Genomic DNA, 13,493 nt, shown 5'->3' with positions numbered 1-13,493 from the left:
CATATCAATATGAAGTAAAAAAAAAACCATAAAAATCTTGAAATGCAGAAAAGTAGCTCGAATATGTAATATTTGACCAGAATTTTTTTTATGTTGAGCCCATACATGAGAGGTTAGCTGATCAACCAATATTACATTAGTACCATGTATGGGTAGTGGGTTGGGAAAGAAGGTACTTGTTCACATTTGATTTCAATGACTGTATATTGTATTCCTTGGGGAACACAACAAGGGGAAGACTGTTCCACAGTACAACAGTTGCAGGATGAAGGAGGAGGAAAAGAAACTTGTTTTGTGGGTTTCGAGGTGCCTTGTGAAGGGATGTTGAGCAGTAGCGGCACATGTTCCAACAAGCTTAGTACTAAGTGGGGGAATTATTGATGCTATTTCAGATGAACATTTTCCATGGAAATATTTGTAGAATACAGATGACCAATCATCTGTGCAAAAGTGGGGGGAGTGAGTTGGTAAGAGGTGGGTCATTAATAAGTCTAATTGCTCTCCTCTGTATTGAGTCAAGCATTTTGAGGGAGCTTTTGGGGACTCCACCCCATATGTGAGAGCAGTATTCAACAGCAGGGCAGATTTGTGATTTGTATAAGATTAACAGCTGTTCAGGGAAGAAGTAATGTCTTGAGCAAAAGAGAAATCCTAGTTTTTTAGAAGCTGAGGATGCAATGTGATGTGGTTATGCCAGGAGAGGCTTGATGTCAGGGTAATTCCAAGAAGAGAAATCTCATCTTGTCTGGAAATTTGGATGTTGTCAAAAATAATACTGAGAGAAAATGGTTCTTTTTTATGAGAAATAACGAAGTACTGGTTTTATCAGCATTGAAATTGTCTAGGTGATCTGAACCCCATTTGAGGATGGCTTGGAGATCAGAATTGAAGGTGGTGATGATTGATGTCCTGTAGGTTGAGGTGAGTTGTGTAGATTAAGGTTTATCAAATGAAAGGAAGGAGTGCAATGTGCTGTCATCTGCAAAACTGTGTATTAGGTTGGAGGTCAGCTGAAGTAGGTTATTGATATATAGCAGGAAGAGGGTTGGTGAGAGGATAAGGAACCATCCACCACCACACATAGTGTGTGTTCAAACAGAAATGTTGAAGTTTGGAGGTATAAAAGTTTTACAGGGCTACACTGCATAATTCAGACAGCCTGGTAAGACGGTTGAATTCCAGATGACTGGAGTACATCCGTAATAGTTCCCATCTATAAAAAAAAGGGAATAAAACTGAATGTGAGAATTACAGAGGAATTTCTCTACTTGGTATTCCAGGTACGATTTATGAGAGGCATACTTGAAAAGAGGTTGAGAAAGATTGTGGAGGAGAAACTTGGAGAACAACCTGGATTCAGACCAAATAGAGGTTGTCAAGATCAGATTTTCACTTTATGACAAATAGTTGAAAAATCATGGGATATGTCAAGGATCTGTACTTAAGATTTGTAGAAAAAAAGACATATGACAAGGTGCCCAGAGAAAAGCTTTTCAAAACACTGCAATTATATGGGATAAATGGAATATTATACATAGTCTATATTTAAGCAAAGTCAGCAGCTAGAATTGAAGTAAATACAGGAAGATGGTTTGATGGAAAATCAGGGATAAGACAAGGATGCATATTATCTCCACTCTTATTCATTCTATATGAATCATATTATGAAAAAAAGTGGCATTAGGCTTAATATTAGAATTGGAGATGTCAAACTTAGCTCTTTGATTTATGCAGATGATGTTGTACTCCTAAACAAATCTAGTTCAAGTCTTTCAGGATTCTGTAACTAAATCGAATAATAGCTGTATAATAAATTTGGCATGAAAATCAGCAATAAAAAGACCAACTGTGAAAGTAGGCAGGAACACAGAAAACATCGGCTGCATTCTGAATGGAGATCCTACAGAACGAGTAAAATATTTCGGCTATTTAGGCACAGGTTTTTAGTGAAGATGGCAGATTAAATCTGAAAATAGACAACAGAATAAGCAAAGCTAGTATGGTGGGTTGCTAGCTGAATATATTTATATGGAATAAAAGAGAAATTAGCCAAAACACCAAGCTAGCAGTATACAAGACAGTATTGAAACCAGTTTTAAGTTATGGATCTGAGAGTTGGATTATAAATAAAGCACTCAATCACAGACTAGAGACCACAGATACGAAGGTTTCTGAGAAAAATTAGAAGAATGAACAGATGGTATCAATGAAAGAATCATATTAAAAATGAAGAAATTAGAAAGGAACTTGACATTGTAAACATTCAATAGTGTGTGTAAGCAGAGCTAATCTACGGTGGTATGGTCACTTCAACGGAATGGGTAAGTAAAAGGTTAGTAAGACAGGTGTGCTTGATACCAAGATGGCAGGAAAGAGACCTAGAGAAAGACCAAGGTCTTGGTGGATTGATTCTGTCAGGAGTGCCTTAGAAGCATGAAATATGACAATATTGGAGTGCTGACAAGTAATAGACTGATTTGGAGGGAAAATAGAGATAGGAGGTTAATAATAATGTAAACTTAATCATGTATTGCTGTCATAGTAGCCTGAACACCCCTTGAGGGTACATATCAGGAAATTGATGACGATGAAAATAGGCATAAGCATAAAAAACATTAAATTGCATTCTCAATAGTGAACTTATAAAATAAATAAAACATTTCAATTAATTAGACAATTTTAGTGAAGATTAAAAATTTAAATTGGTCTGGCTATAGGTTTAACCTATAGTAATTTCCTTTAACATACTGAGAGTCCTTGTTGGGATATTTAGTAGTTTTTATAGTAAGAAATTACTGTATTCTAGATACATATGAACACTATAGTAGCAACTGCTTACCTACAATAATGGGATCTTCCCAATCAACAGAATCTGTGCCATCAAGACTATTATCATCACTTTCAACATCTTCCTGAATAGATGTATCCTCCACTAGAATAATTTCATTTAGAAAAAGTTTCAAATTTCTAATATCTCCATTTAAAAAATAAAAACAATAAATAAAATTACTTTCACTATGATACTTAGAGTTTACAAATATCAGAAAATAATCCAAATTATTTTATTCAGTGGTACAGCATTTCTTGATAGAGAAAATACCAGAAGTACTCAACCAAAACCACTAAATGAAATAGTGAAGGAAGAATATAATCAATTTACATACAAAAGGACAAACTGATACAACTAAAAAAATTTTTTTTGTGTTGGATTAGACCTCATATGACTCTGGAATTTTTGCTATGACTCTGAATCAAAATGCTCTTCTGTCATCATACTGCTAGCCTCGTTAACTGAGTGGATTTCCAGATTATCTAAGCACTAGTCCATCCATCATATTAATATACTACAAGGGTGTGCTGAAAAGTTGTGATATCACTATGGAATTGAGGTAGAACCATGTAACACATTATTCTACATATTCAACATGAAGTGTTATACACTTGTTACAATACTGCTGCATCACTCTCGGTGAAAAAAGTCTTTCCCTTTTTGCACAAACCAGTCCTCAGCTGCAGATATGACCTCATCGTCTGTGGTAAATTTTGTTCCTTTCAAGTATTCTTTAAATGTGAGGAAAGGAAATAGCCAGATGGGGCCAGGTCTGGTGAATAAGGTGGGTGAGACAGATATTGAAAGCTCAAGTTGTGTATTGTCTTTTAGGTTTTATAAGCAGTGTGAGCAGATGCTTCAAAAGCAAAATAGCTCTGCTCAGTTTCCCATGGCATATTTCCTTCAGTACTTCCTTCAATTCCTTCAGAGCTGTTGAATAAACTGCTACTGTAACAGTTTCACCTTTTTTGAGGTATTTGGTAAGGATTACACCATCCATGTCCCAAAAGGCAATGGCAAAAACCTCCCTGCTGACTTTTGGGTTCAGAACTTTTTTGGCTGTGGAGAACTTTTGTGTCTCCACTCCACTGACTGCTGTTTGGTCTCTGGGTCATAGTGATGAAGCCATGTTTCATCAACAATCACAATATGAGCCAAAAAATTTTCACCTAATTTCTCAAAATGACCCAAAATCCCTTGAGATGACAGCATGCATTCTTTCTTTCTTTTGGTTGGCATTCAAACATTTGGGGACCCACTTCACTGAGAGCTTCTGCATGTCCAGATGTTGGTGGATAATGACCCCCAACTTATTCCCTGATATCTCCAGAGTCTTTGCAATGTTTTTTGCTGGTATTCTTCTATCATCAAGGATCACTGCATCGACTTTTTCAGGTGTGATTGCTGTGGAAGGTCTTCCTGACCTGGGGGTGGGATCTGTTGTCTCAGGATGCCCAGTTTTAAACTTGGTCACCCATCTGGCAACTGTTGGATATGCTGGGGACACAGTCCCCTAAAGTCTCAAACAAAGTTTGGTGAATCTCAGCTGTGGACTTTTCTTTCAGCACAAAAAACTTGATGATATACTGCACCACTGTGTCTTCGAATTTCTTCAAAACCTCTAACATGTCTTCTTATGTATCCTAAAAGAAAACGAACAAATTATTATAATTTGATGAAACATGGGGATTAAAGGGTTTTAAGATATGGTCTTTCTTGTGGTTATATCAGTTGCTTTAATCTCATTTTTGTTCTAGGTGTTTATCAAACCTTTTAAGTCCCCCCCCCCATATATATTCATGATTATGGAGTGGAATTCATTTAAAAAAATGAGTAGCAAGTTGAAGTGAGTGAATATCCACTGTTGTTAATAAATTATCCTTGATGAGAAATTGTTTTCATTTTAATCTTTTATTCAGGTGTAAGCAAATAATGTTTGTACATGAAGTATCTTCCTGGTTAGGTTACTTATATTTATCCCACACGAGAGGTACAAGAACATATAGCACATCAGTGCTGTGTGAGGTGTGTATAGAGGCAATTGACTCCACATGCTAAGCAATCTGATGCAAATTTGCCTGCTTATGTTTCAAATAAAAGACAAAAAAAATAATAAATTTTCTTGTCAAACATAATTTACTTTCTAACTAAGCAAATAAACCTGTTAAATCCCTGTTGTGTAGGCATGCTGTACGATTTACAATCATGGGAATTCTAAGAATATCATGCAATTCACAATCGTACTCTTTAAACAAGTCTTAACATTGGCTTGGAAATAATCACAGTTTCTTAGCAAAGGACTATTACCAATGCAATAGACTATCATGAGGTAATGACAATCAGATATCTTTTATGGGTACATCTGAGATGTTACACAACCATTAAGAAGTTGTTTCTGAATCACATTGTTCTTCTTAGGCAGGAATCATCTTTCATCATTACTCTATCACTAAATGCTAGCAGTTTAGTAAGTATTCTAGACAATAGATACCATTGCAATTGATACTATTATTAGATGATTATACGGTAATCTTTCTATCATATCTGCAATGGTTTGCAACTACTTCAGAGATTTCTGTGGATGGAGAACTGATCTTGCATATGCCTAGTTTCGAGTGATAACGGAGAGGTTTTGGAAGGATACTTGATATCTTGTTTAACAGGGAGAATGCCACTTTAATTCTTTGTTATCAAAAATATGTTTGAGATTTTGTCTGTAGCAGATTTGTATGTAAGTAAGTGATACTGCTATATTTTCTGTCCATCAGTATATTTAGAAAGTTCTCTTTCAGAATGTTCTTTACAATTTTTTAATTATAACCATTTTGTAAGATAATAAGATTTGGGATGTTCTATTCATGGAATATTTTCTCTTGAAAACTGGTCCTGGGAGAAAAGTCAAAACCAAAATTTTGGCTACACTATGTGGAAGATTTTCATCCAATGGTCCAGTTTGACAAAACAATTACAGGATTCTGTCAATCATCTTAATAACATTCATCCCTGTAGAAAGTTCACTCTAGAATTAGAAAAACAACAAATGCCTTTATTTTTCAGTCTTCAAAAAGCTAATGAACACTATTCAGTCTTCAAAAAGCTAATGAACACAGGAAGGGAAGATACCTCCATGAAAGATAGAACAACTCATCACAAAAAATAGGTATAAAAGCCCTATATGACAGGGCATATAATGTCTCCAGCAACGCAGAATAAAGAAGCCAAAAACTTAACACCTTAGTTTCTTCATCAAAAATGGTTATAATAATAATTTAAAAAAAAGAGATCCTAAAAAAAACTTCATAAACAAACAAATGGCAGATACAGAGGAGCAGTATCATTCCTCTATATATAATCTGTCACAGAAAAGATCTCAAAGATACTGCAACAAGAATTAAAGTGCCATTATTTCATTAAACAACATCTCAACTCCCTCTCCTTTTCCATCCAAAACTTTATCTACCTTAAAAAACAGATGTTTAACATCATTTGCTTACAATGAATTTGTTATGTGAGGCAAACAGGCTAGTCAGGAGAGGAAGAGGCATCTAAGAACATTTTAACAAGATGACTACCATTGATACATTTTTCACTGTAACTACAATCTTTTTTAAATAAAAGTTTTTAGAGCTTGCATGATTATGTTATTAATAGGAAGATTCTAGTCCATAGCAGGTAGTATGCAACAAGTATACTAATGTCCAAAACAAAAAATATATTACGAGATAAATCGTACTTCTGCCCTGTTATAGACTGCAAACCATGAGTTATCTTGTAGTTATCTTGCATAAAGTTTAAAGACAGTATACACAGTACATATGCTATATGCAATAGCATGAGAACTAGATTTTTTACTTGGAGAGTTGTGAATGAATGGACTGGGTTGCCAGTCAGGTGTAAGTGCTTTGTTAATGGGTTCAAGGATAGGTATGACAGATTGTGTGGATAGATTAGATCTAACTTGATGAGTCTTCAGACTCCATGGAGGTGCCTGTATAATCATATAATAATAATAATAATAATAATATGAAAAGAATTCTTTAATAAATTCATTGACAACCGACTGGGATCAAACAATGCTTCACAGCGAACAAGATATTTAAAAAATCAGAAAATTAGTAAATTATGTGAAGTAAAATTTGGAATGAATTTAGAACTAGGCTGAAAATTGATTTGCCACTTGTCTCTGTTAACTTGCCTGTGGTGAGTGGATTTCTGGAGTCCTGTCATAAAGGATGCATGCTTTGCATTATGGGATATTAAGGCAATTAAAGTCACTAGACTCCATATACAAGTAGCTTAGTTGTGAAAATATTTCACGCAGTTTGCTTACACTTGGATAAAGGATTAAACAAGAATATAATTCTTAGCTTCTTTAATTTAATCAGTTTTAAATTCATTCTCCTGCAGAAGTGTACTATAATGCAAACAAGATGAGATGAGATGAGAACTAGGGTTTTGTTTGCATTATAGTACACTTCTATAATGCATTAAAGTACTACATGATTGATATTTCCTGATATGTACTCTCAAGCAGTGTTCAAGCTACTATGACAGCACTATATGATTAAGTTTACATTATTAATAGTCTCCAATTATCAACAATTTTACTCCAAGTATCAAATATCAACAATTTTACTCCAAATTAGTCTATCTTCTATGGTATCTGACTGAATCAATCCACCTAGACTTTTTGATCTTCTTCTGGTTCTTTTCCCTGCTATCTTGGCATCAAACACCTGTTTTGCTAACTTTTTTTCTCTTATTCTGTTTAGGTGACCACATCACCTAAACAGAATGAGAGAAGAAAGGTTTGATGTCAAGGTCCTTCCTAATGTCTTGTTCAGGCCTCTAATTTTTCTCAGAACTCTCATATCTGTGGTCTCCAATATTTGATCAAGTGCTTTATTGTTAATCCCAACTCTCAGTTCCATAAGTTAAAACTGGTTTGAACACTGTCTGCTAGACTGCTAGTATTGGTGTTTTGGCTAATTTCTGTCTATTTTATATAAAATTATTTAACTGGCTCCCCACCATACCAGCTTTGCTTATTCTATTATCTATTTCCAAATTTAATTTGCCATCTTCACTAAAAACTGTGACTAAGCGGTTGAAACATTTTAGTTGTTTTGCAGCTTCTCCACTGCCAATTGTTGGATTCTGAATATATAGAGATTTGAGTAAATAATATTTGCTTCAGAATCCAACATGATCTTCCATCACATAAGTCAGACTTGTAATTATTATTTAATGGAAATCACTTGTTTATAAATGAATACTCATGTTCAAGCTACTATGACCTTTAAGTTCTATTAATAATTAATTAATTAATCAAGGATACATAATAATAGTGAAAAGACTCTGTATTAAAATATTATTAAGTTTATTTTATTTATTGCTATGTTAATATTATAAGAATTTGTATTCAACATTTTAACTGCATATTAATTGAAATGTAAATATTCCTTATTTGTTCCTGTATGTAGAGGTATAACGTTGTGCAATGCCTCAGTTTTATTATATTTTGTTTTAGTTGTCATGGAGACGTATGTAAGATAGCTGGCGCGAGTTTAGAACAGAGCGTGGCATATCGGTATTGAAGGGCTGGAAAGGATTTTAGTAGAAGAGAGCATGAGAATAATTTCGGTGGGAAGAAGGGATATATAAGCGAAGAACAGAGAAAACAATTCATTCGGGGAATTAGAGTGAGATAATAGCAAGTAGAGAGATAACGGCGAATCAGTCAAGTAGCTCGCTAAGGTCTACTAGTCGAGGAGCGAGTTAGCTAGTAAGTTGCAGAACAACAAATAAAGCAACAGAAGATAGCAAAGTAACAGGATGACTAGCGATAATTTTGTTGGGATTTTGATTCAAGACCGCCCTTTCAGGGACACACAGAAATTTGAAGAATAGCACGGAGTAACTAAAAGAATAAGTAGAGGCAGCAAGGTTAAATTTAAATGATAGCTGTGCTAAGAGATATAGTGCCTAAAAGATTAATTAAATGCTGGAAGAATAGGCAACTGTGCATAAAAATTTCAAGTTAAAGAATTACCGCGTGTTACCTTAGTTTATGAGTTATTAGTAGAATTCTGAATTGGTCAAGTGATGTCAAAAATAGTACAAGCGTTTTGCTCCAAGCAAGAACCTTTAACTATGTGAATTGCGACCATTAATTTATTCAGTTATTACTATGAGGATTTGTTTTAATGAGTGCTGTTAATTGTTTTAAGTGATTACAGTTATAAAAGGTGTCCGTATATAAGTAGATGAACAAGGAAATTTACCAGTAAGAGTTAACCAACTTTGTTACTCCTGTGCGGAGATGTGTGTGTATTTCTTCCTAAAATATCCCTACTTTAACAGTAACTTTTTCGGAGAATAGCTGGAGTGTGGATTTAAGAGTGTATACTTGTGAAGAAGCATTGCCGTCCTTATATTGTATTTGAAACTTAAGTAACTATAAGATATTAATGTAGTTGGTTACTTAGGAACTTATGACATTGAACTTTTTCAAATAGTTAATTGAATTTTGTGAAAGCTGTATTTCAGACAACAGATTAACCATTGCCTGAAATTATATGACCATATTACCAGATGAGCTAAAATGTTTGTAATACCTTATTCAGTGACTTAAACTAAAGTGTATAATTTGTAAGCCTATATTAAATGTTTGTTTTGTTGATCTAAAGTTGTACTTTGCCTGAATCTCTTTTACTGCACCGTTCATAAAATAATCGAACCAAAGCGAGTGAATTAAATAAGTTAAATAAACTCGGCCTGTATACATGATAACAACACATAAAAGAGAAATAGTTGAGAGTTGGTTTTACTTTAACTCTTGGACTAATTTAGATATAGAGTGGCGCAGTCAATAAATACAAATTTTCTCTATATTTGGATTAGAAATCAACTAGCAACTTATTTTTTTGTTTAAGAACATCGTATTGACGGATCCAAAGTATAGGTTAAGACGAAATATTATCCAACACAATGCAGCAGAAGTTTTCTTTGTTTTTGGCTATTTTTATAGTTTTGGTCTTTTTATTGCTGATTTGCATGCCAAATTTGTTACAGCTGCAATTCAATTTAGTTAAACAGTCCTGCAGACTTGCATTGGGCAACTAGTAGTACCTCAGTCCTGAAGATACTTCAGGTGCAAACTTTGTTTGCTTGCACTTGGATAAAGGATTAAACTAAATTTATTATAGTCTAACCAAGTGGAAAATAACCTTCCAACATCTTTCTCAAAATCCAGAGTAATTTAATAATAAGGTGGTACACTTTCAGCAACTCGTATAAGTAAATATGACCTCTCCATTGCTTGCCTTAGTATCACCACTTCTGGGTCTACCCTCCACTGACGAGACCTCAATAAAGGTCGAAACTAGTCTGGGTAGTAGCCCTTCCCTTAATGCATAGCATTATACATGTCTGCAAAGAGATGTGCTTTGCATTATGAGAGATACTGAGACAAGGTGTGATGAGAGCTTGGTCCATCGTTACCACGAATTGCCTTAGTCCTGAAGATACTTCAGGCGGAAACTTTGTTTGCTTACACTTGGATAAAGGATTAAACTAAATTTATTATTCTAGTATACATTGTCATTTCCTGAAAAATTAAAAGCACATTTCTACAGTTTACCTGTCTAGCTGATCAACTTCAGTTCTTTGTATAACTTTTTTCACATATTGTTCTTTTGAATGTGATAACCACTTCCAATTTTAAACCCCTCTACACTCCTGTAGAATTAGCATGAAGATATCACTATCAACAATGACATAAGTCAATAAGTCATTTCTTATGTCTTCTTTCCACATGAACTCATGTACAAGTTTATGTTGGAACAAGGTGTTAGTAACAACTAGTTCATATCATGAGCAGAAATCCTGCATGCTTACCTTATTAATTCTCCATTCTTTTCGTTATTCAGAAAACCTTGTATTACAGAGATTACCCAAGCATCAAAACATTTTATGGTTTACCTTAAACACTTATCTTATAGCCACTCTCAAGTGGAATGAAAATAACTATTTCACATCTATCCTATCCTGCCATAAACACATGTCCATAGCCTCTTCTTGCCTCCAAAAAGTTTTGTATTCTTTTTAGATTTAAACATTAGTGCTCTTCTGATCGACCCCTAATACTTTATAAATTCTAAATATGCCCAACAATTAAAGCTATTTGCTTAACAGATGATCTTTCTTTCACAGATTCTTTCCAATTGCTTTCCCACAGTCCATTTGTTTCTTCATTTGCATCTTTTCTCTAGGCATTTCAATCAACAGGTATTTCTATAGGTAACTCCACAGAATTGGTGGTCACTATTCCCCCACACTTCCTTCTAATCATGCACAAATATGGGCAGCTATCAGTCAACATCCATATAACATTCAGCTCCAGTCTAGCCATCTCAACTTCTCATCCACTTTTTTCATTCCATATACTTCCGTCCTTTTAAATATTCTTCCCCATAATATATGCATATGCTTTAAGAAGCACATTAACAGATTCCTTTATTCTATCAATTGTCCACATATAACAATGTCATGTGATAAGTCTTGAAAACTCATTTGGTTGATATTATTATATCATACAACCATCATACACACAAATCCTATCATACCTCTCCTTGAATCTATTCACCATCAGGGAACTGACAACCAATTCTGGCAATTCATTCCACTCACTCACTACTCTCCACACAAAAAACCTGGTCCACACACTCTTTCTAACCACTCTTACACAACTTCCACAGATGAGCCCCAGTTGTCTGACTGTTTGTCATATATTGAAAATTTTCACTTGCGTCAATTTTATAAAACCCCTTTAATATCTTAAAATTTTCTATCATGTCCCCTCTTTTCCACCTATCAACTTTGTAACCCACAAATCTTCAACCTATCCTCGTAGGAAGTATTCCACAGACCTGTCACCATCTTGGTCACAAAGAAACCCAGGTGATGACTAAACCTTGTAGTACTCAAGATGTGGCTGAATGATAGCCATATAAAGGTTATGCTAGAAGAAACCGATGAGACTAGAAATCTTGGAGTGTTAGTAGACAGGAAGTTGAAGTTCAGGGGCAATAGCAAAGATTGCAAATACAACTTGCAATACTGAAACAAACATCCACATGTAAAGATAAGGATATCATTTTACCTCTTTACAAGGCCTTGATAAGACCTCACTTTGACTATTGTGTGCAGGTCTGGTCTCCTGCTATCCATTGTGATTCTGGTATATTGGAGAAAGCGCAAAGGAAAGTGTTAAAAATGATATCAGGATTGTGGAATAGTGATTATGAAGAAAGACTGACTAAGAATTTGTAGACTACAGACACTAGCAAACAGGAGAAAGGGGTGGGGATATGATTGAGACTTACAAATTTCTGAAAAGGTCATACAGGATTTCAATTGATGGAATTTTTCAATTTATGGAGAGTGGGGAAAGGACAAAAGGGCATCCTTGGAAGCTGAGAATGAATGCTGCTAAGAAGGGGTTAGGGCTAGGTTTTTCCCTCATAGGGTGGTGCATGATTGGAATGGATTGCCATTGGATGTTGTGAGTGCAAGTAGTGTGAATGAATTCAAGAATAAGTATGATAACTGGTGCGTGTAGTATGTGGCCTCCCTTGATGAGTCCTTGACTCCCTGGAGATCTAAAGAAGGATAGTAACTTCCTTATTTTTATTTGTTAGCATATTTTTCAACATCCAAGTAATTAGTTGAGCTATTTTACCAACTTTTACAATATGCCCTTGAAATTTAACTCTTTGGTCTACCATTATACCCAAATCCCAAGCCTCATCAATTTCCTGCAAACCAATACCATTAATATGATACACCATATACAACCTTTTCAACCCGAAAGTTCATAACCTTACATTTTGCAACATTAAATCAACAATCATTATCCTTTACCCACAATGCCAATTTATTTAAATCATACTTCAGGATATCTACATCACCTTTATCAACTATTACTCTCCCCAGCTTTCCTTCTTCAGCAAACAACTGAATAACTATAAATTCACACGTATGCCACAGTAATTAACTTTTTAATATGTAAATATTTTGTCTTAAGACGAAATATTAAAAAGTTAATTACTGTGGGTAATTCTTATTGTTGTTTAATAATTGTACTGATGATGTCATATGATACTTAAGACGAAATATTTACATATTATTAAAAAGTTAATTACTGTGGCATATGTGTGAATTTATAGTTATGAATACTCCACAGGTTCCTCTATATAAGAAAACAACTAAATATCCCCTCTTAAATCTTTCCCTATGTCACTGATGTGCAAATTAAAGTGTAATGGCCTAGTACCAAACCCTGAGTTACTCCACTAGTCATCGTCATTCTCCTAGAATCCACTCCACCATATACTACTCTCTCATGTGTGTCCATCAGCCCCTCCCCGTTATCCATGCTATTTAATGCCTCATATCCATTCGCATTTGCTGCAGTTTTTGTAATAGTTTTCCATGTGGTATTCTGTCAAATGGTTTGGCAAAGTTGAGCAGTATCATGGTATAGCCATTACCTTTATCCAATTCTGCTGTCACTTTCTAAAATGCAAATTAGTTACTAAGGCAGGACCTACCCCTTTACAAAGCCATGCTGCCCACTATAGAGTATTGCATCCCTATTCAC

The 13,493-nt window shown here is 34.7% G+C and overlaps 1 protein-coding gene across 2 annotated transcripts in view; it reads right to left on the bottom strand.

Annotated features, from left to right (window-relative positions):
- Positions 1-13,493, bottom strand: part of RIOK1 (RIO kinase 1) — a 220,935-nt gene that overhangs the window by 167,456 nt on the left and 39,986 nt on the right. For both annotated transcript variants that reach the window (XM_090404720.1, XM_090404721.1), the window contains exon 3: positions 2,840-2,932. In XM_090404720.1, the coding sequence (XP_090260846.1) occupies positions 2,840-2,932 (93 nt within the window). The remainder of the gene's footprint in view (positions 1-2,839; positions 2,933-13,493) is intronic.

Source organism: Typopeltis vanoorti, chromosome 15, assembly GCF_054136105.1.
Source record: "Typopeltis vanoorti isolate ZY-2024b chromosome 15, IOZ_Tvanoo_1.0, whole genome shotgun sequence".
Taxonomy (NCBI): domain Eukaryota; kingdom Metazoa; phylum Arthropoda; class Arachnida; order Uropygi; family Thelyphonidae; genus Typopeltis; species Typopeltis vanoorti.
The sequence above is the reverse complement of the archived record's forward strand: the minus strand, read 5'-3'. Positions and strand labels throughout refer to the sequence as shown.